The sequence below is a fragment of the Oncorhynchus mykiss genome, chromosome 7 (genome assembly GCF_057628025.1).
Source record: "Oncorhynchus mykiss isolate SJ-2025 chromosome 7, ASM5762802v1, whole genome shotgun sequence".
Lineage (NCBI taxonomy): Eukaryota > Metazoa > Chordata > Actinopteri > Salmoniformes > Salmonidae > Oncorhynchus > Oncorhynchus mykiss.
Genome location: NC_143028.1, coordinates 65378064 through 65398204, shown reverse-complemented (window position 1 = coordinate 65398204; position 20141 = coordinate 65378064). Strand labels below are relative to the sequence as shown.

General features: G+C 42.9%; 1 protein-coding gene across 5 annotated transcripts in view; it reads right to left on the bottom strand.

Moving 5' to 3' along the window:
- pparda (peroxisome proliferator-activated receptor delta a) overlaps nucleotides 1–20141 on the bottom strand; it is a 44564-nt gene that overhangs the window by 3234 nt on the left and 21189 nt on the right. Inside the window, exons 2-7 of one of the 5 annotated variants that reach the window (XM_021608229.3) lie at nucleotides 19099–19576; nucleotides 5841–5992; nucleotides 5522–5660; nucleotides 5185–5405; nucleotides 2584–2790; nucleotides 49–292 (exon numbers count right to left, since the gene is read on the bottom strand). In XM_021608229.3, the coding sequence (XP_021463904.2) occupies nucleotides 49–292; nucleotides 2584–2790; nucleotides 5185–5405; nucleotides 5522–5660; nucleotides 5841–5992; nucleotides 19099–19510 (1375 nt within the window). In that variant the 5' untranslated portion in view covers nucleotides 19511–19576. 5 annotated transcript variants of the gene reach the window in all.

The following is a 20141-nucleotide window of genomic DNA, read 5'->3' as shown; positions in this document are numbered from 1 at the left end:
AACAGTAATGAGTTTTCCAGGTAGCACCAGTATAGAAAAGGCACATACCTCCACAGAGGATGATGGCGGCCACGAACAGGGCCAGGTCACTGTCATCCAGCTCCAGGGCGTTGAACTTAACCGCAAACTCAAACTTGGGCTCCATGATCTCGCTGAAGGGGCGCCGCAGGCTGCGCAGGAACTCCCGGGTCACAAAGCCCTTCCCGTTGGCCACCAGCAACCCGTCCTTGTTCATGAGCGAGGGCAGCATGGCAAAGATGGCCTCGTGCACGCCGTACTTCAGCAGCGTCACCTGGTGGGGGGAGGGAGAACAGCAGCCTGATTATCATCGCCTGATATCTCAACTCGTTGCTTATGTCAAGTATGTACAATGCATTTGGAAAGTATTTAGACCCCTTGACTTTTTCCACATTCTGTTGCATTAGAGCCTGATTCTAAAATTGATTTATAAAACATTTCTCATCGATCTACACACAATACCCCATAATGACAAAGCGAAAACAGGTTTTTAGAACATGTATACATTTTCAAGTCTCATAACAAAGGGTCTGAATACTTATGTAATTGTGATATCAGTTTATTTTTTATTTTTGATATATTATCAAAAAAACAACTAAAAAAACGTTTTTGCTTTGTCATGATGCAGTATTGGGTGAAGATTGATGGGAGGAAAAGCATTTTAGGTGAAGGCTGTAAGATAACAGAATGTGGAAAAAGTCAATACTTTGGGAATGCACTGTATACACGTTCTACATGTTAAATTATAGTAGTTTGGGTCCTGAAAGCTGATTGGGCAAGGCCATTTGGGGCAAGGCCAAGGTCCTATTTACAATGACGGCCTACCCCGGCCAAACCCGACCAATTGTGCGCAGCCCTATGGAACTCCCAATCACGGCCGGATATGATGCAGCCTGGATTCGAACCAGGGACTGCACTGAGATGCAGTGCTTTAGACCACTGGGCCACTTGGGAGCCCAATACATACATAATAAGCCTACATGTCAAAGTGTAGGTGATAGGCCCCTGTACTAGGAGGGAGGCGCCTGAAAATGTAGTCAAACTTGAATTACATAGATATAGGTTAAATGCCAGTCATGTTTGACAAATATAATGTAAGATAATTAATATTATCGTCTAAAGGCTTGATTCTGTCATACTCAAGGCACTGTTCGTTAAGATAGAAGAGAAAGACCAGTGCCTGTTGTGCAAAGAAACATCACCCGCCTTACAATCTGAGCTGATTGTCAACACTATGTAACCATAAACTTAATTGTTTAAAACCTGGATGTTTTTTAGTCATTTTATGAGGCATGTCTTACCGTGTTCCAACCACAGGAATGTTAAGACGATTATTTTATAAGCACTTCCTTATTTGCCATTGAAACCAATATCTCTCTCATGTTCTCATCCTAGTCATATTAACAACCCATGCTAGTTGTTGCATCTTTTGATCTTGCCTCTAAATTTCTAAAGGCTATTTTCATCTCTGTCATATGAAACTGCTCACATTTGCGGTGCACTTTGGAGAACTGTGTTTTCCCGCTAATTGCTCTTTGGAACACTTGGGCTTATAGCCTACTGCCGTGTGCGCATTGCTGCGCTTATAATGTGAAGAAATTGCCTAATAGTTGATGAACATTTTAAGCTAAACGTTCTGATCTGTTGCATCAGCCTCATTGCTTTAAAACAGTTGATTTTTTAATGTACAGTGGTTGTATTCATTTGGGCTCCATCATCCCACAACTGACCCAGAGTATGTTTGGAATATTTATTTCTCACACAGAACGACAAGCTGACCAATAGAATAGGTCAACTGTTGTACTACGGGGGACAGTAGATTGACATAGGAGGTGCTTTTGCTCTTCGTTACTCATCTTGTTGGCTGACGAAAAGAACATGTGGACAGTTCTTCTAATATCTTCAATATTCGATAAGGATGTGCACCATTGCATCCGATGTGTCCGTCTTCTCTAGCCTACTTCGGCATTCTAGTCATATTAGCAAACCATCCTAGTTGTTGTATCTTTAGATTCCCCCTAAGTTTCTAACAGAGATATTTGTCTGTCACATATGCAACCACTATCAGGTGCACTGTTTAGAATGGTGTTTCCCCCATGAATTGCATTTTACCAAATGTTAATTTTTTTTTGATTGGCTGCTACATTACATAAGTTGCATGTCCTATTAAGATGCATTACCATAATCTAAATGCGACTGTCATTCTGAGCAACATGGACACCCTAATGGGGTATGCACCCAATGCATTTTGGTCTGGTATATTTCTTAAATGGCCGGTAAATTAAAATCTTTCCGGTCACATTCTCCGGCGCCACATTTTCCTAACAGAAACCCTGATTGTCTTACATACACACAGAGATGAAATGCTGTTTCAGCCAATCAGCCTCCAGGACCCAAATGACCCGGTTTATAATGGCCAACATACCACACCACCTCTGGCCTTATTGGTTAAATATATCATAGCTTGCTATATATACACAATTCCTGGCTGTACAATAACTTTCCAACTTGGATAACAAAACTATTGATTAACGATTTGATTGAATGTAGTGTTGCTGTACATACCTGGTCATTCAGGAAGAGGTCTACGAAGCCGGGGATGCTCTTGGCAAACTCAGTGAGCTCCCTGACCGTCTCCACCGTGGTGCACTGGCAGCGGTAGAACACGTGTACCCCTATCTCCTTGTTGGGGGTCGTGCCATTGATCAGCTGTTTCCACACCAGCCCGTTCTCAGCCTGGCACAAGGAGTCCATGTCGTGAATCACAAAGGGCTGCAGAGAGGGGAGAGAAAAGGGAGAGAGAAGTTATTTAGTTAAGAAATAGAAGTATAATAACAGTAACAGACTTTTCACAGGAAATTGCATTCTGCCTGTGCCTGGTTTAGGAAGAAACAGTGTTTGCATACAACGGTGACACTGACATTTTGGCCTCTTCCCCTGTCCTTCCCGTCTCAGACACAACAGTGATAAGGCCTTGAGACAACTAGGATTTTTACCAGAAGTTTATACACAGCTGCTAGACAACCAACACTACTGGAGAGCTAGACAGTGTGAGAAGAAGTGAAGTTTTAGTGCAGCTGTGCACCTTGGTGCTCCTGTGCCTCAGACTGCCATTCTAGAGTATAGGCTACATGCCTGTTGCTTCAATTAGTGTTGATTGAAATTACAGAATCAAAAAGGCCATGGACACAATTGAAGTGCATGGAAATGACTTAAGATATAATTTTTGAAAAAAGTATTATTGTTTGATGAAACATTGAATTTGGCCTTACTGCTATCAGCCCATAGAAATGCATTGAATAACAGCTTAATTTATGAATAAACAGAGTCCCTTGATCTTTCTTATAACTCCTTATTTTAGGCACTAAACTATGAAACCAAGATTGAACTCTTTGGCCTGAATGCCAAGAGGGGATGTTTTTCAGCGGCAAGGACTGGGAGACTAGTCAGAATTGAGGGAAAGATGAACCTAGCAAAGTACAGAGATCCTTGATGAAAACCTGCTCCAGAGCACTCAGGTTCACCTTCCAACAGGACAACGACCCTAAGCACACAGTCAAGACAAGATAGTAGTGGCTTCAGGACAAGTCTCTGAATGTCCTTGAGTGGCCCAGTCAGAGCCCAGACTTGAACCCGATCATCGAACATCTCTGAAAAGACTTGAAAATAGCGACGATCCCCATCCAACATAACGGCGCTTGAGAGGATCTACAGAGAAGAATGGGAGAAACTCCCCAAATACAGGTGTGCCAAGCTTTTAGCGTCATACCCAAGAAGACTTGAGGCTGTAATCACTGTCAAAGGGACTTCAACAAAGTACTGAGCAAAGGGTCTGAATACTTATGTGAATGTGATATCAGTTTTTTATAAATTTGCAAAAATGTATAAAAACCTGTTTTTGCATTGCCATTATGGGGTATTGTGTGTAGATTGATGAGGGGGAAACAACTTAATCCGGTTTAGAATAAGGCTGTAACGTAACAAAATGTGGAAAAAGTTTCTGAAGGCACTGTACTTCCATGAATCTTTCCATTCAGACTAGTCTTGTAAGGCATCCAAAAGCAAAACAACCAACATGTTCATGAGACACTTGCCTTTCCACAGAGGGGTCATATTAGTGTGTAGCCCAAACGGTTCAGACAGAAGTTGGCAGATCGGATGTACCAACTTCAGATCAATTCCGCAAGGCTTATGGGGGCCGTAAAGCAAAACGGAGAACACCATCGTGTTCATGGGAGCGTTCAGACGCTACAGACATTTTTGTGAGAACACAGATTTGTGGGATGTCTCATGGTCTGAAAAACACAGCTCAAGCTTCGCCACCTTTCACCGTAGATGCGGAAGGCGACATAGGCGGATGCAGTGGGTTGAGACGCAGCCCATGCAAAAACAGTTCTCTAGATTAAATTGACAGATTTTGATGGAGATTTTTAAAGTTATACTAATTAAATTCCTGCATACTGACATCGACTCTATAGAGGTCAATACAGATGAAAATCGGAGCTGGTCTAAGGGTAACATAGGTTTTATAGTCAGCATGCAGAATATGTATACACAGTACTGGGCTACAGATGGTGTTAAAGTATTATGTGTCTGTACTGTATGAAGCTGGAACTGAAGTTAATATATAAAATGTATAATATTTACATATGGAAAGAGTATGGAGCTGGTGTTAAAGTATTATATGTATAGTGAACAAAAATATAGACGCAAGTGTTGGTCCCATGTTTCATGAGCTGAAATAAAATGTAATAAGCTTCTTTCTCTCAAATTTTGTGCCCAAATTTGTTTACATCCCTGTTAATGAGCATTTCTCCTTTTCCAAGATAATCCAGCCACCTGACATTTAGATTAACATCAGATTAAATGGAATGATCATTACACCTGTGCACCTTGTGCTGGGGACAATAAAAGGCAACTCTAAAATGTGCAGTTTTGTCACACAACACAATGCCACAAATGTCTCCAGTTTTGAGGGAGATTGCAATCAGCAATGCTGACTTTTGTGGGGAAAAAACAATTCTGATTGGCCCACTCATGTAAGGCCCACTCATGTGAAATGCATAGATTAGGGCCTAATGAATTGACTTCAATTGACTGATTTCCATGAACTGGAACTCATTCAAATTGTTGCGTTTATATTTTTGTTCAGTATATTTCATTTACATATGGATACGCTACTGGGCTGGAGCTGGTCTTGCCGGTGAGGATGCTGCGAGCCTTCTTCTTGGTCATGTTGAGGTTCTTCAGATAGGCGTTGTTGACCCGCTTGGCCAGGGATTTGAGATCCGAGCTATTAGGGTTGGTGGTCGGGGCTTTCTCTCCCGCCAGGAGGCCCGCCACTAGCTTCCTCTTCTCTGCCTCCGGCATACGGCCATACCGGATCGCTGGGAACAAGCAGGAAAACTTATTTTAGTCTGCATCCATAAATTGGGGATACTCACTGATGTGGTACTTTCTCCAGTAAACATGTGAGAATAGGAGGAAGGTGGTTGTGTCTCACCGTCATGGGACATGCCCAGCAGCAGGCACTTCTGGAAGCGACAGTACTGGCACTTGTTTCTGCTCTTCTTCTGGATCTTACAGCTGCGCTCACAGCGCTCATAGTCCAGCTTCATACGGATGGTCCGCCGGAAAAACCCCTGAGAGAAACCGAGTCAGTGGGGGGGACGGGGGGACTGTGAGGAAGGGTTTATTAGGTAAAAAGAGCAGTAGACTTTGCAGTTTATAAATTATGCAAAGAGCTGCTCCAATACATTTTACGTAACACATTCTGGGAACCTCCTGGGATCTTCCCATCCCTTCAATCCCTGCTTTCTCACCTTGCAACCCTCACAGGCGTGTACTCCGTAGTGGAACCCTGAGGCCTTGTCTCCACAGATACGACATTCCACATTGATCAAGGCCCCCGTCCCATCCTCTCGACCCAGGAGGAGTTGGTCCGACAGCGATGGAGACGATGTCTGGGACAGATCTGGAGAAAGATAGACAAGGGAAGGTTCTGTTATTCTTGGGCCCTGAATCCCTGACTGACTTTACCTAGGGACAGAAGTTTCTCCTGATCACATTACCAGACAAGGAACATCTCCTCATCATATAAATGTACTTGTATTATATTTGGGATTACTGAACAGTTCAATTATTCATATAGTTAGCAATCCACATGGAAATGTGTGTAATATGAAAGCATTTCTCTGTAATACTGGAGTGACTGTAAAGAGATGGAAGTGAGATAAGGATGACACTGGAGTCAGACTAAACTTTTTAAAGTTAATGTTGGTGCCACCAGTCTGGACAGTATACTTATGGCTTTGCGTGTATCACTGGGCTATATGTACATTTACCAACACTCCCTCAACAATGTTATGTATATGTGCAGTGATTAAAGTACTTAAGTAAAAATACCTTAAAGTACTATTTCAGTAGTTTTTGGGGGTATCTGTACTTTACTATTGATATTTTTATTTCAATATATTTTTTATTTTACTCCATACGTTTTCCCTGACACCCAAAAGTACTCATTACATTTTGGATGCTTAGCAGGACAGAAATGTTTTCTAATTCACACACTTATCAAGAGAACATCCCTGGTCATCCCTACTGCCTCTGATCTGGCGGACTCACTAAACACAAATTATTAGTTTGTAAATTATGTCTGAGTGTTGGCGCATGCCTCTGGCTATCCGTAAATAAAAATAAATTAAAAAAACAAGAAAACGTCTTGTTACCTTTATATAATGCATTTTTAAATATTATATACTTTTACTTTTGATTGTTAAGTATATTTCAGCAATTACATTTACTTTTGATACTTAACTGTATTTAAAACCAAATACTTTTATGCTTTTACTCAAGTAGTATTTTACTGGGTGACTTTCACTTTTACTAGAGTCATTTTCTATTAAGGTATCTTTACTTTTACTTAAGTATGACAATTGGGTACTTTTTCCACCACTTGTGTGCAATGGGAGCTTGGCCTGGGTGCACTTGCGCGCATGTTTATGTGCATGTTTCTCTGTGTGTAAATGCAGTGGTGTAAAGTTCTAAAGTAAAACTACTTTAAAGTACCACTTAAATCGTTTTTGGAGGTATTTTTACTTTACCATTTATATTTTTGACTACTTTTACTTCATTACATTCCTAAAGAAAATAAATGTACTTTTTACTCCAAACATTTTCCTTGACACCCACAATGGTCAAATTCACACACTCAAGAGAACAAACCTGGTCATCCCTACTTCCTCTGATCTGGCGGACTCACTAAACACAAATGCTTTGCTTGTAAATAATGTCAGTGTGGCCCTGGCTACTTTTGATACTTAAGTATATTTAAAACAAAATACTTAAGACTTTTAATCTAGTATTTTACTGGGTGACTCACCTTAATAGAAAAAAAAGTATCTTAACTTTTACTCAAGTATGACAATTGAGTACTTTTTCAACCACTGTGTAAATGTGTATGTGTCAAGGATCTGCCCAGTGCTGGTGAGTTCCAGCCTGCTCCCTCCCCGAGGTGTAATCTCTGTCGCTGCCTGCCAAAGGGTTCTCCCAGTGGAGCCCAGGAGCTATGCTAGAAATGCCAGGGGTAGGAGACACCATAGAATAACACCGGCTAAGAGGGACAATCCGATTAAAGTGGCATTCCATTCCAACCATGTGTTCTGTTCTATCCGTTCTGTTGCTAGGGGGATTTCTCCAACACCCTGTTTAAAACTAGAATAGCAAGGAGGGACATTACGTTATAAGGCAACGTTCCATTTCAGAATTTGGAACCAAGTGCCTTCTGTTCTATCCACTCTGCTACACACCATAGAAACAGAATGGAGTAGAAGGGACAATCCACTTCAATGCAATGTTCCACTTGAGAATTTAGGACCATGTTACGGGTGTTCTATTCTATCCATTTAATTCTAGGCTTAATCTGATGGCAGGGCTACGTTGCTAGGCTAGGCCAGGATGAAAACATGGGAAACCCAGCACAGCAGGGCAGGTCGGGCAGCGGAGAGCCACACAGAGAGCTAGAGAGAGAAGGAAGAGGGTCTGAGCTCCGCTGTGTGGAGCCGAGGCACCTGAGGAGAAGTAACTCCCCCAGAATGAGGACAGACTGACAGACCAGTCGAGGGGGTTCTCAATGCCTCATCCCTGACCACTTTCCTCTCTCTAAGAGCCTCTTTCCCAATTAATCTTTCCTCCATTCCTTGCATCTTATTTCCTTGCCTCCTTCTCAAAAAACATTGGAGAAGAGGGTCAGTGGGGAAAGACATTAAGTCTTCTCCTATATGGCTGAGAAGGAGGCGAGGAGAGAAGATGTTAAGAAAGATTAATTGAGAAAGCACCATAGTGTGCATCAATCAAATCTATTTATAAAGCCCTTCTTATAAAGCTCTTCTCAGCTGATGTCAAAGTGCTGTACAGAAACCTAGCCTAAAACCACAAACAGCAAGCAATGCAGGTGTAGATGCACCCGTATTAGTCCAACACTAGGTTTCAATGACAAGGAATTCAGTGAACTTGCTTTTCTATTTGTATAACGTAAACTCTGCTTTGCCACCTTAATGTGCCTCCTTGGGGTAAACTATCAAACTCAAACACTGAGTAGATATGGAGTTGTTTTCCATCTCCAGTATTTTTACCGTCAGTACGTAAACTGCCTGTTGTCCAGCGCCTGAGAAGAGTGGTATTATTAATACGTTTCAGTGGCATAGTTGCAATGACAAGAGTGTAGTCGTTTCGAGGGAAACACTAGATGTTACTTGTCTGTAGCGATACTGTATACTTGAAACCCTAATAGTGTGTAGTGTAGTCTGACTCATTCTCAATGTTTTTACGAAAAAGAAAAAAAACTTCAGAGACCTCAACTGACCTGACCGCCGTACTAGACCACAGCCTAACACATTCGTTCCTTTGAGAAGGTGCCATCTCCCACCTGCCAAGACAAACACACACAGCTCGACTGACCAGACTGGAACATTTAGGTTGGCAGAGCTTGGAGAGAGGAGGCCAAATATGACCAGATTGTAGGAAACAGAGAAGTATCCTATACGGGAGAATAAAGGACAGTATGTCTACATGGTCCTGTAGAGAACAAGGTTTCTCATTCCATTACTCCCAGACCTCCACCTACAGTGCCTTGCGAAAGTATTCGGCCTCCTTGAACTTTGCGACCTTTTGCCACATTTCAGGCTTCAAACATAAAGATATAAAACTGTATTTTTTTGTGAAGAATCAACAACAAGTGGGACACAATCATGAAGTGGAACGACATTTATTGGATATTTCAAACTTTTTTAACAAATCAAAAACTGAAAAATTGGGCATGCAAAATTATTCAGCCCCCTTAAGTTAATACTTTGTGGCGCCACCTTTTGCTGCGATTACAGCTGTAAGTCGCTTGGGGTATGTCTCTATCAGTTTTGGACATCGAGAGTCTGACATTTTTTCCCATTCCTCCTTGCAAAACAGCTCGAGCTCAGTGAGGTTGGATGGAGAGCATTTGTGAACAGCAGTTTTCAGTTCTTTCCACAGATTCTCGATTGGATTCAGGTCTGGACTTTGACTTGGCCATTCTAACACCTGGATATGTTTATTTTTGAACCATTCCATTGTAGATTTTGCTTTATGTTTTGGATCATTGTCTTGTTGGAAGACAAATCTCCGTCCCAGTCTCAGGTCTTTTGCAGACTCCATCAGGTTTTCTTCCAGAGTGGTCCTGTATTTGGCTCCATCCATCTTCCCATCAATTTTAACCATCTTCCCTGTCCCTGCTGAAGAAAAGCAGGCCCAAACCATGATGCTGCCACCACCATGTTTGACAGTGGGGATGGTGTGTTCAGCTGTGTTGCTTTTACGCCAAACATAACGTTTTGCATTGTTGCCAAAAAGTTCAATTTTGGTTTCATCTGACCAGAGCACCTTCTTCCACATGTTTGGTGTGTCTCCCAGGTGGCTTGTGGCAAACTTTAAACGACACTTTATGGATATCTTTAAGAAATGGCTTTCTTCTTGCCACTCTTCCATAAAGGCCAGATTTGTGCAATATACGACTGATTGTTGTCCTCTGGACGGAGTCTCCCACCTCAGCTGTAGATCTCTGCAGTTCATCCAGAGTGATCATGGGCCTCTTGGCTGCATTTCTGATCACTCTTCTCCTTGTATGAGCTGAAAGTTTAGAGGGACGGCCAGGTCTTGGTAGATTTGCAGTGGTCTGATACTCCTTCCATTTCAATATTATCGCTTGCACAGTGCTCCTTGGGATGTTAAAAGCTTGGGAAATCTTTTTGTATCCAAATCCGGCTTTAAACTTCTTCACAACAGTATCTCGGACCTGCCTGGTGTGTTCCTTGTTCTTCATGATGCTCTCTGCGCTTTTAACGGACCTCTGAGACTATCACAGTGCAGGTGCATTTATACGGAGACTTGATTACACACAGGTGGATTGTATTTATCATCATTAGTCATTTAGGTCAACATTGGATCATTCAGAGATCTTCACTGAATTTCTGGAGAGAGTTTGCTGCACTGAAAGTAAAGGGGCCGAATAATTTTGCACGCCCAATTTTTCCGTTTTTGATTTGTTAAAAAAGTTTGAAATATCCAATAAATGTCGTTCCACTTCATGATTGTGTCCCACTTGTTGATTCTTCACAAAAAAATACAGTTTTATATCTTTATGTTTGAAGCCTGAAACGTGGCAAAAGGTCGCAAAGTTCAAGGGGGCCAAATACTTTCGCAAGGCACTGTAGTTCTGTTGCACTACCTCATAGAATGTCTTCTATTGATTTTAATAGAACACCATGGAGGATGTCTCGGGAGCCACTGGTGGAGGAAACCGTGAGAGTAGTGTCCTCTTGTTACAGTAGCTATTTGGTCTGACTGTGGTTGGTGTAAATGCTCTGAGGGAGAGCAGCTCAGCGTTAACACCACCAGAGGCCTTTACCGGGACACATTGAACTGCTCCATGTACTGAGGGTGTGTGTAAGTTGGTGAGGGTGTGCATGCGTGTGTGAGTGAGTATGCACGCATGAATGGCGGTGTGTGTGTGTGTGTGTAAGTGGACTGGAGATAACGATCTCTCGTTCGTAAAACACAAACAGAGAGGCAGTGATCCATATCAAAGGGTGTCTGTATCTGGAGAAGTCAATGGGCCTCTCGAGGACACAGGGCTAACCATTCTCAAAAGCCATTTGTCGGATGAGATCTAGGCCTGCAAATTAAGTTAAAGGCTAATTGCCGACTATTTGTTTACAAGGTACTAGGGCTGTCACCGACTAAAGAAATCTTGGATGACCGAAAGTCCTCTGTTCGTTCGACCAATTGATTGTATGTCGACACCTGCTCATAGAACATCTAATTCCAAAATCACAAGCATTAATATGGAGTTGGTCCCCGCTTTGCTGCTATAACAGCCTCCACTCTTGCGGGAAGGCTTTCTACTAGATGTTGGAACATTGCTGCGGGCCAGGGCTCTGAGCAGGACAGTCAAGTTCTTCCACACTGATTTCAACGAACCATTTCTGTATGGACCTCGCTTTGAACGAGGGCATTGTCATGCTGAAACAGGAAAGGGCCTTCCTCAAACTGTTGCCCCAAAGTTGGAAGTACAGAATCATCTAGAATGTTGTTGTATGCTGTTAAGGTTTGCCTTCACCAGAACTAAGGGGCCTAGCCCGAATGATGAAAAACAGCCCCAGACCATTATTCCTCCTCCAACAAACTTTACAGTTGGCAGTATGTACTGGGGAGGGTATCGTCCTCCTAGCATCCGCCTGCCCAGTGACGCGAGCCTACCAGACGAGCTAAATGCCTTTTCAGGTCAACATTCACAAAGCTGCGGGGCCAGATGGATTACCAGGAAGTGTACTCAAAGCATGCGTGGACCAACTGGAAAGGGTCTTGTCGGGTTCACCTAGGGGTCATGAAAAGGGTTGTACCAAAATGTTTGCTGTATTCGAATAATTTCTCTCTGCAGGGGAGTGTGGAAGATAAGAGACTACTCAGACATTCCACAATAAATCAACTTAGGGGAGGGGACATTTATTTCCTAGCTTTTAGATAAACACTGAAACTCTATGTTTGTATAGCTATGGATGCAGGGTTTTGGTCTCAGGAGTAAAAAGGTCATGAGTAGTCAGTGACATCACTAAGGCGGGAATTAAGTTTAATAAAACAACTTGAGACCTTTTGTTTGATGCAGAACTTACTCAGCAACATTCATGCTATGTTCCTGTTTTGTCAACTTCTGTCTGCAATTGTATTAATAAAGGTTTTTGAATGATTTAATTAAAGATATTGTCATAATGCTTATTTTACCAATGAGTAACTGATTGATAAGGAAATAAGGAAAATAACCCTAACAGTCTTCACTGACATTGTCAACCTCTCCCTGACCAAGTCTGTAATACCTACATGTTTCAAGCAGACCAACATAGTCCCTGTGCCCAAGGAAGCAAAGGTAACTTGCTTAAATGATTAACCCCCTGTAGCACTCACGTCGGTAGCCATGAAGCGCTTTGAAAGGCTGGTTATAACTCACATCAACAGCATCCACCCAGACACCCTAGACCCACGCCAATTCGCATACCATCCCAACAGATCCACAGATTACGCAATATCAATCGCACTCCACACTGCGAGGCCTACCCCTTCACAGCTGAGCCGTTGTTGCTCCTAGACATTTCCACTTCACAATAACAGCACTTACAGTTGTCAGGGGCAGCTCTAGCAGGGAAGGAATTTGATGAACTGACTTGACGATTTTATACACTTGTCAGATACGAGTGTGGCTGAAATAGCCGAATCCACTCATTTGAAGGCGTGTCCACATAGTTCTGGCCATGTAGTGTATGTAATGGGTAATAGATAGACACTAACAATCAAACAAACAATTCACACAATGACGTTATGGAACAACGAATGTGCACAAATTGGCAGTGGTGGAAAAAGTACTCAATTATCATACTTGAGTAAAAGTAAAAGATACCCTAAGAGAAAATGACTCAAGTAAAAGTCACGCAGTAAAATACTACTTGAGTAAAAGTCAAAAGGTACTTGGTTTTAAAAATACTTAAAATTAAGTTAAGTATCAAAAGTAAATGGAATTTCTAAAATGTAAGTAAAAGTATTAATAATTTCAAATTCCTTACATCAAGCAAACTAGACAGCACAATTGTACTTTCTTTTTTTATTTGACGTATAGCCACTCCAACACTCAGACATCATTTACAAACAAAGCATTTGTGTTTAGTAAGTCTGCCAGATCAGAGGCAGTAGGGATGACCAGGGATGTTGTCTTGATAAGTGAGTGAATTGGACCATTTTCCTCGAATCCCCGAGCTGACAAGGAACAAATCTGTCGTTCTGCCCTTGAACAAGGCAGTTTAACCCACTGTTCCTAGGCTGTCATTGAAAATAAGAATTTGTTCTTAATGGACTTGTCTAGTTAAATAAAGGTAAAATAAAAAAATAAAAAAATGTACTATACACCACTGTAAATTGGCTGGAGAGTACGCAATCGAGAGAGACGTGCATTGTGCATCCACACTCCCCTTCTTCTTAGACTGTGCCATCTCTGCGGCCTCTGAAATCGATTAGTCTCGGCCTCCGCAATGGACTAGTTCACGGAGATGGGCGTGAATAAGACGGGTGTCTCGTGTGCCCTAAAAATAAAACACACACACTCTACTGCTCAAAAAAAATAATCTTGGTCGACCAACAGCGTTACATACATAAAAATATGTAGACCCCCCCCCATCCCCAAAGTTCTAGGTCAACAGAGTTTTATGTCAGAACACTGAGTTCTAGGATAGAAGTTTAAATTATAGATCAGCACACAGTTCTAGATTGTAGAGGTCGGACGATTAATCGGAACGGCCGATTAATTAGGACCGATTTCAAGTTTTCATAACAATCGGAAATTCCTAGGCCGTCATTGAAAATAAGAATTTGTTCTTAACCGACTTGCCTAGTTAAATAAAGATTAAAATAAATAAATAAATAAATATATATATATATATATATATATATATATATATATATATATATATAAAATAGTCCTATAATTCCTATAATAACTACAACCTATAACTTCTTACCTGGGAATATTGAAGACTCATGTTAAAAGGAACCACCAGCTTTCATGTTCTCATGTTCTGAGCAAGGAACTGAAACGTTAGGTGTTTTTACATGGCACATACTTTAATCTCCAACACTTTGTTTTTGCATTATTTAAACAAAATTGAACAGGTTGAATTATTTATTTGAGTCTAAATTGATTTTATTGATGTATTATATTAAGTTAAAATAAGTGTTCATTCAGTATTGTTGTAATTGTCATTATTACAAAAAATACATATTTTAAATTTCTTTTTATTTATTTTTAAAATCAGCCGATTAATCGGTACCAGTTCTCTCAAGTCAAATTGTATTTGTCACATACACATGGTTAGCAGATGTTAATGCGAGTGTAGCGAAATGCTTGTGCTTCTAGTTCCGACAATGCAGTAATAACCAACAAGTAATCTAGCTAACAATTCCAAAACTACTACCTTACAAGTGTAAGAGGATAAAGAATATGTACATAAAGATATATGAATGAGTGATGGTACAGAGCGGCATAGGCAAGATACAGTAGATGGTATTGAGTACAGTATATACATATGAGATGAGTATGTAAACAAAGTGGCATAGTTAAAGTGGCTAGTGATACATGTATTACATAAAGATGCAGTAGATGATATAGAGTACAGTATATACGTATACATATGAGATGAATAATGTAGGGTATGTAAACATTATATTAGGTAGCATTGTTTAAAGTGGCTAGTGATATATTTTACATCATTTCCCATCAATTCCCATTATTAAAGTGGCTGGAGTTGAGTCAGTGTGTTGGCAGCAGCCACTCAATGTTAGTGGTGGCTGTTTAACAGTCTGATGGCCTTGAGATAGAAGCTGTTTTTCAGTCTCTCGGTCCCAGCTTTGATGCACCTGCACTGACCTTGCCTTCTGGATGATAGCGGGGTGAACAGGCAGTGGCTCGGGTGGTTGTTGTCCTTGATGATCTTTATGGCCTTCCTGTGACATCGGGTGGTGTAGGTGTCCTGGAGGGCAGGTAGTTTGCCCCCGGTGATGCATTGTGCAGACCTCACTACCCTCTGGAGAGCCTTACGGTTGTGGGCGGAGCAGTTGCCGTACCAGGCGGTGATACAGCCCGACAGGATGCTCTCGATTGTGCATCTGTAGAAGTTTGTGAGTGCTTTTGGTGACAAGCCAAATTTCTTCAGCCTCCTGAGGTTGAAGAGGCGCTGCTGCGCCTTCTTTACGATGCTATCTGTGTGGGTGGACCAATTCAGTTTGTCCGTGATGTGTACGCCGAGGAACTTAAAACTTACTACCCTCTCCACTACTGTTCCATCGATGTGGATAGGGGGGTGTTCCCTCTGCTGTTAACACTATGGTGTTAAATGCCGAGCTGTAGTCAATGAACAGCATTCTCACATAGGTATTCCTCTTGTCCAGATGGGTTAGGGCAGTGTGCAGTGTGGTTGAGATTGCATCGTCTGTGGACCTATTTGGGCGGTAAGCAAATTGGAGTGGGTCTAGGGTGTCAGGTAGGGTGGAGGTGATATGGTCCTTGACTAGTCTCTCAAAGCACTTCATGATGACGGAAGTGAGTGCTACGGGGCGGTAGTCGTTTAGCTCACTTAGCTTTCTTGGGAACAGGAACAATGGTGGTCATCTTGAAGCATGTGGGAACAACAGACTGGGATAGGGATTGATTGAATATGTCCGTAAACACACCAGCCAGCTGGTCTGCACATGCTCTGAGGGCGCGGCTGGGGATGCCGTCTAGGCCTGCAGCCTTGCGAGGGTTAACACGTTTAAATGTTTTCCTCACGTCGGCTGCAGTGAAGGAGAGTCCGCATGTTTTGGTTGCAGGCCGTGTCAGTGGCACTGCATTGTCCTCAAAGCGGGCAAAAAAGTTATTTAGTCTGCCTGGGAGCAAGACATCCTGGTCCGTGACAGGGCTGGTTTTCTTTTTGTAATCCGTGATTGACTGTAGACCCTGCCACATACCTCTTGTGTCTGAGCCGTTGAATTGAGATTCTACTTTGTCTCTATACTGACGCTTAGCTTGTTTGATTGCCTTGCGGAGGGAATAGGTACACTGTTTGTATTCGGTCATGTTTCCGGTCACCTTGCCCTGATTAAAAGCAGTGGTTCGCGCTTTCAGTTTCACGCGAATGCTGCCATCAATCCACGGTTTCTGGTTTGGGAATGTTTTAATCATTGCTATGGGCACGACATCTTCAACGCACGTTCTAATGAACTCGCTCACCGAATCAGCATATTCGTCAATGTTGTTGTTTGATGCAATACGAAACATATCCCAGTCCACGTGATGGAAGCAGTCTTGGAGTGTGGAATCAGATTGGTCCGACCAGCGTTGAACAGACCTCGGCGCGGGAGCTTCTTGTTTTAGTTTCTGTCTGTAGGCAGGGATCAACAAAATGGAATCGTGGTCAGCTTTTCCGAAAGGAGGGCGGGGCAGGACCTTATATGCGTTGCGGAAGTTAGAATAGCAATGATCCAAGGTTTTTCCAGCCCTGGTTGCGCAATCGATATGCTGATACAATTTAGTGAGTCTTGTTTTCAGATTAGCCTTGTTAAAATCCCCAGCTACAATGAATGCAGCCACAGGATATATGGATTCCAGTTTGCAAAGAGTCAAATAAAGTTTGTTCAGAGCCATCGATGTGTCTGCTTGGGGGGGAATATATACGGCTGTGATTATAATCGAAGAGAATTCCCTTGGTAGATAATGCGGTCGACATTTGATTGTGAGGAATTCTAAATCAGGTGAACAGAAGGACTTGAGTTCCTGTATGTTGTTGTGGCCACACCACGTCTCGTTAACCATGAAGCATACGCCCCCGCCCCTCTTCTTACCAGAAAGATGTTTGTTTCTGTTGGCGCGATGCGTGGAGAAACCAGCTGGCTGCACCAACTCCGATAGCGTCTCTCCAGTGAGCCATGTTTCCGTGAAGCAAAGAACGTTACAGTCTCTGATGTCCCTCTGGAATGCTACCCTTGCTCGGATTTCATCAACCTTGTTGTCAAGAGACTGGACATTGGCGAGTAGAATGCTAGGGAGTGGCGCGCGATGTGCCTGTCTCCGGAGCCTGACCAGAAGACCGCTTCGTTTCCCCCTTTTACGAAGTCGTTTTTTTGGGTCGCCGGCTGGGATCCATTCCGTTGTCCTGGGTGAAAGGCAGAACACAGGATCCGCTTCGCGAAAGTCATATTCTTGGTCGTACTGATGGTGAGTTGACGCTGCTCTTATATTCAGTAGTTCTTCTCGACTGTATGTAATGAAACCTAAGATGACCTGGGGTACCAATGTAAGAAATAACACGTAAAAAAACAAAAAACTGCATAGTTTCCTAGGAACGCGAAGCGAGGCGGCCATCTCTGTCGGCGCCGGAAGTCACACGAGGGGACTGGGTTATAGGCGCTATGTCTAAAGGTAAACATCACAGGGACTTTACTTTGTGAGAATAAATAGAGTAAAAGGTGATGCTGTGTTTATGCTACAGGAACAACCACAATCAAAACAGATGTAGCACACAAGGTGGGCCACATCTCACTAATCATCAACAATTTTTTCTATCTATTTGAGTATTTTCAAATAATGTGGCCTGAATCAACTACTTCTATTGGAAGTAGGGCTAGCACAAATACTGTATAAATATCGTATAAAACACACCAAAAACATCAAAACCGTTTGTTGTTGTGTGGAACGACCAGCTAACTGAAGATGGAAGGACCTGGAATTTGCATGCTTGAGTCCGTTTCCGCAGTAACATGGACTCTTTAGAATGTGATGAAACTTTGTTGCTCCTCGCTGAAACAAGTAAGGTGTTGTAGTAAACAAGCCTGGGCAACACCTCCCCTCCCTGCAGCAGCAGCAGCACATGCAGTCAGGAGCAGAGGAGAGGGGAAACTGTGAATCTAAAAAATAATAATAATAAAAAACATTCCAACGATTATAACGGTGACGTTGGTCATGTGGCTGGCCAATAACCGTAATACAACATTCCAGGACCGTCACAGCCCTAATTGGAAGTATTTGAAAGTATTTAAATAATTTCCTATAAATAGCCTACTATTTGAAAGTATTTTCAAATACATATTTCAAATACTATTTTCATGGGAGTGGGAGTGTATTTGAGTAAGTGTATTTTAGTATTTTCAAATACATGCCAATATTCAAATAATAAATATCTGAATACTTTCTATGAAATGTGTGTGAAAGTAATTGAGAAACTTGAAATAATATTTGAACCCAGGTCTTGTGAGTGTGTGTGTCTCAGGATGGTAAGTTGGTGGTTGAAGATATCCCTCTAGTGGTGTGGGGCCTGTGCTTTGGCAAAGTGGGTTGGGTTATATCCTTCCTGTTTGGCCCTGTCCGGGGGTGTCCTCGGATGGGGCCACAATGTCTCTTGACCCCTCCTGTCTCAGCCTCCAGTATTTATGCTGCAGTAGTTTATGTGTCGGGGGGCTAGGGTCAGTTTGTTATATCTGGAGTACTTCTCCTGTCCTATTCGGTGTCCTGTGTGAATTTAAGTGTGCTCTCTCTAATTCTCTCTTTCTCTCTTTCTTTCTCTCTCTCTCTCGGAGGACCTGAGCCCTAGGACCATGCCTCAGGACTACCTGACATGATGACTCCTTGCTGTCCCCAGTCCACCTGGCCGTGCTGCTGCTCCAGTTTCAACTGTTCTGCCTTATTATTATTGGACCATGCTGGTCATTTATGAACATTTGAACATCTTGGCCATGTTCTGTTATAATCTCCACCCGGCACAGCCAGAAGAGGACTGGCCACCCCACATAGCCTGGTTCCTCTCTAGGTTTCTTCCTAGGTTTTGGCCTTTCTAGGGAGTTTTTCCTAGCCACCGTGCTTCTACACCTGCATTGCTTGCTGTTTGGGGTTTTAGGCTGGGTTTCTGTACAGCACTTTGAGATATCAGCTGATGTACGAAGGGCTATATAAATACATTTGATTTGATTTGTGTGTCTCACCTGTGCAGCTACTGGAGAGGGCAGGGCTGTCCATATTGGAGGTGCTGTGGCTGTTACTACTCCCCTTCTCCTGCTGATCCTCTTGCTCCTGCTGCACAACCTCTTCGTCATGAGACTTCATGTCCCAGGAGCCAAGGCCCTCCTCCCTCACAGGTGACACCTCTGCTCCTCGCGCCCCCTCCTTCTCCCCCACTCTCTCTCTCAGCCCCTTCGACAGCAGGGATGGTTTCAGCACCTCCAAGGAGGACTCCAGCCCCATCACTCCCCCCGAGGTGTACTCCCCATGTGGGGAGGTGGTCCCGCTCTGGCAGACTCCCCCTTTCCTTACCAAAGCCCCGACACGCCGCCTCCGATCCCGTCGAGGGGCTTTGCTTTTGACCGGCGCTAAGACGGCGGCCCTGGTGCCCTCCATGGTGCTGCGTAGCTTCTCCCCTGACTCTCAGCCGCCCTCGGTCATGGCAACACCTTCGCCGCCCTGCTGGGGAGGAGGGGAACAGCCAGTTAGTACAGATCTTTTACAGAGGAATGATTTATTCCCAATCGGTGGTGTGTCATGAGGATAGGGTTGCAGCCAATCAGAGCTGCTATCACAGAATACAGTGACTGTCCAATCTACATTTATTTTACAAAGTTAGACATCCAATCAGATCCATGAAACGCTTCACCCCAGTTAAAACAACACATTGAGAGACAATGAAAGGCTTGAACATGGAACCGGCAGTCTCTTCTGGAAACACTTGTAATAACAGAGACTTTGATCTGGTCTCATTCAACAGATCCCTGTGCAGCTGAGAAAGCCTTAACCAGCACACCTCCAACCCAGAGAGACAGAAACAGCGTCCCCACAGAAACATAGCATATGGGCCAGGTTAGAGGTTTTTGATGCAGGCCTGGAGTTATTTTGTTGCTGAGGAGAGCCAGCTGTTAAGAAATTACTCTAAAATCACTGAAATTCTATCAACTAATCACTAACAGAGAGAAGATAGAAAAGGGGGAGATAAAAAGAGTAGCGAGAGAAACAATAAGCTAACCCATTGGCATTA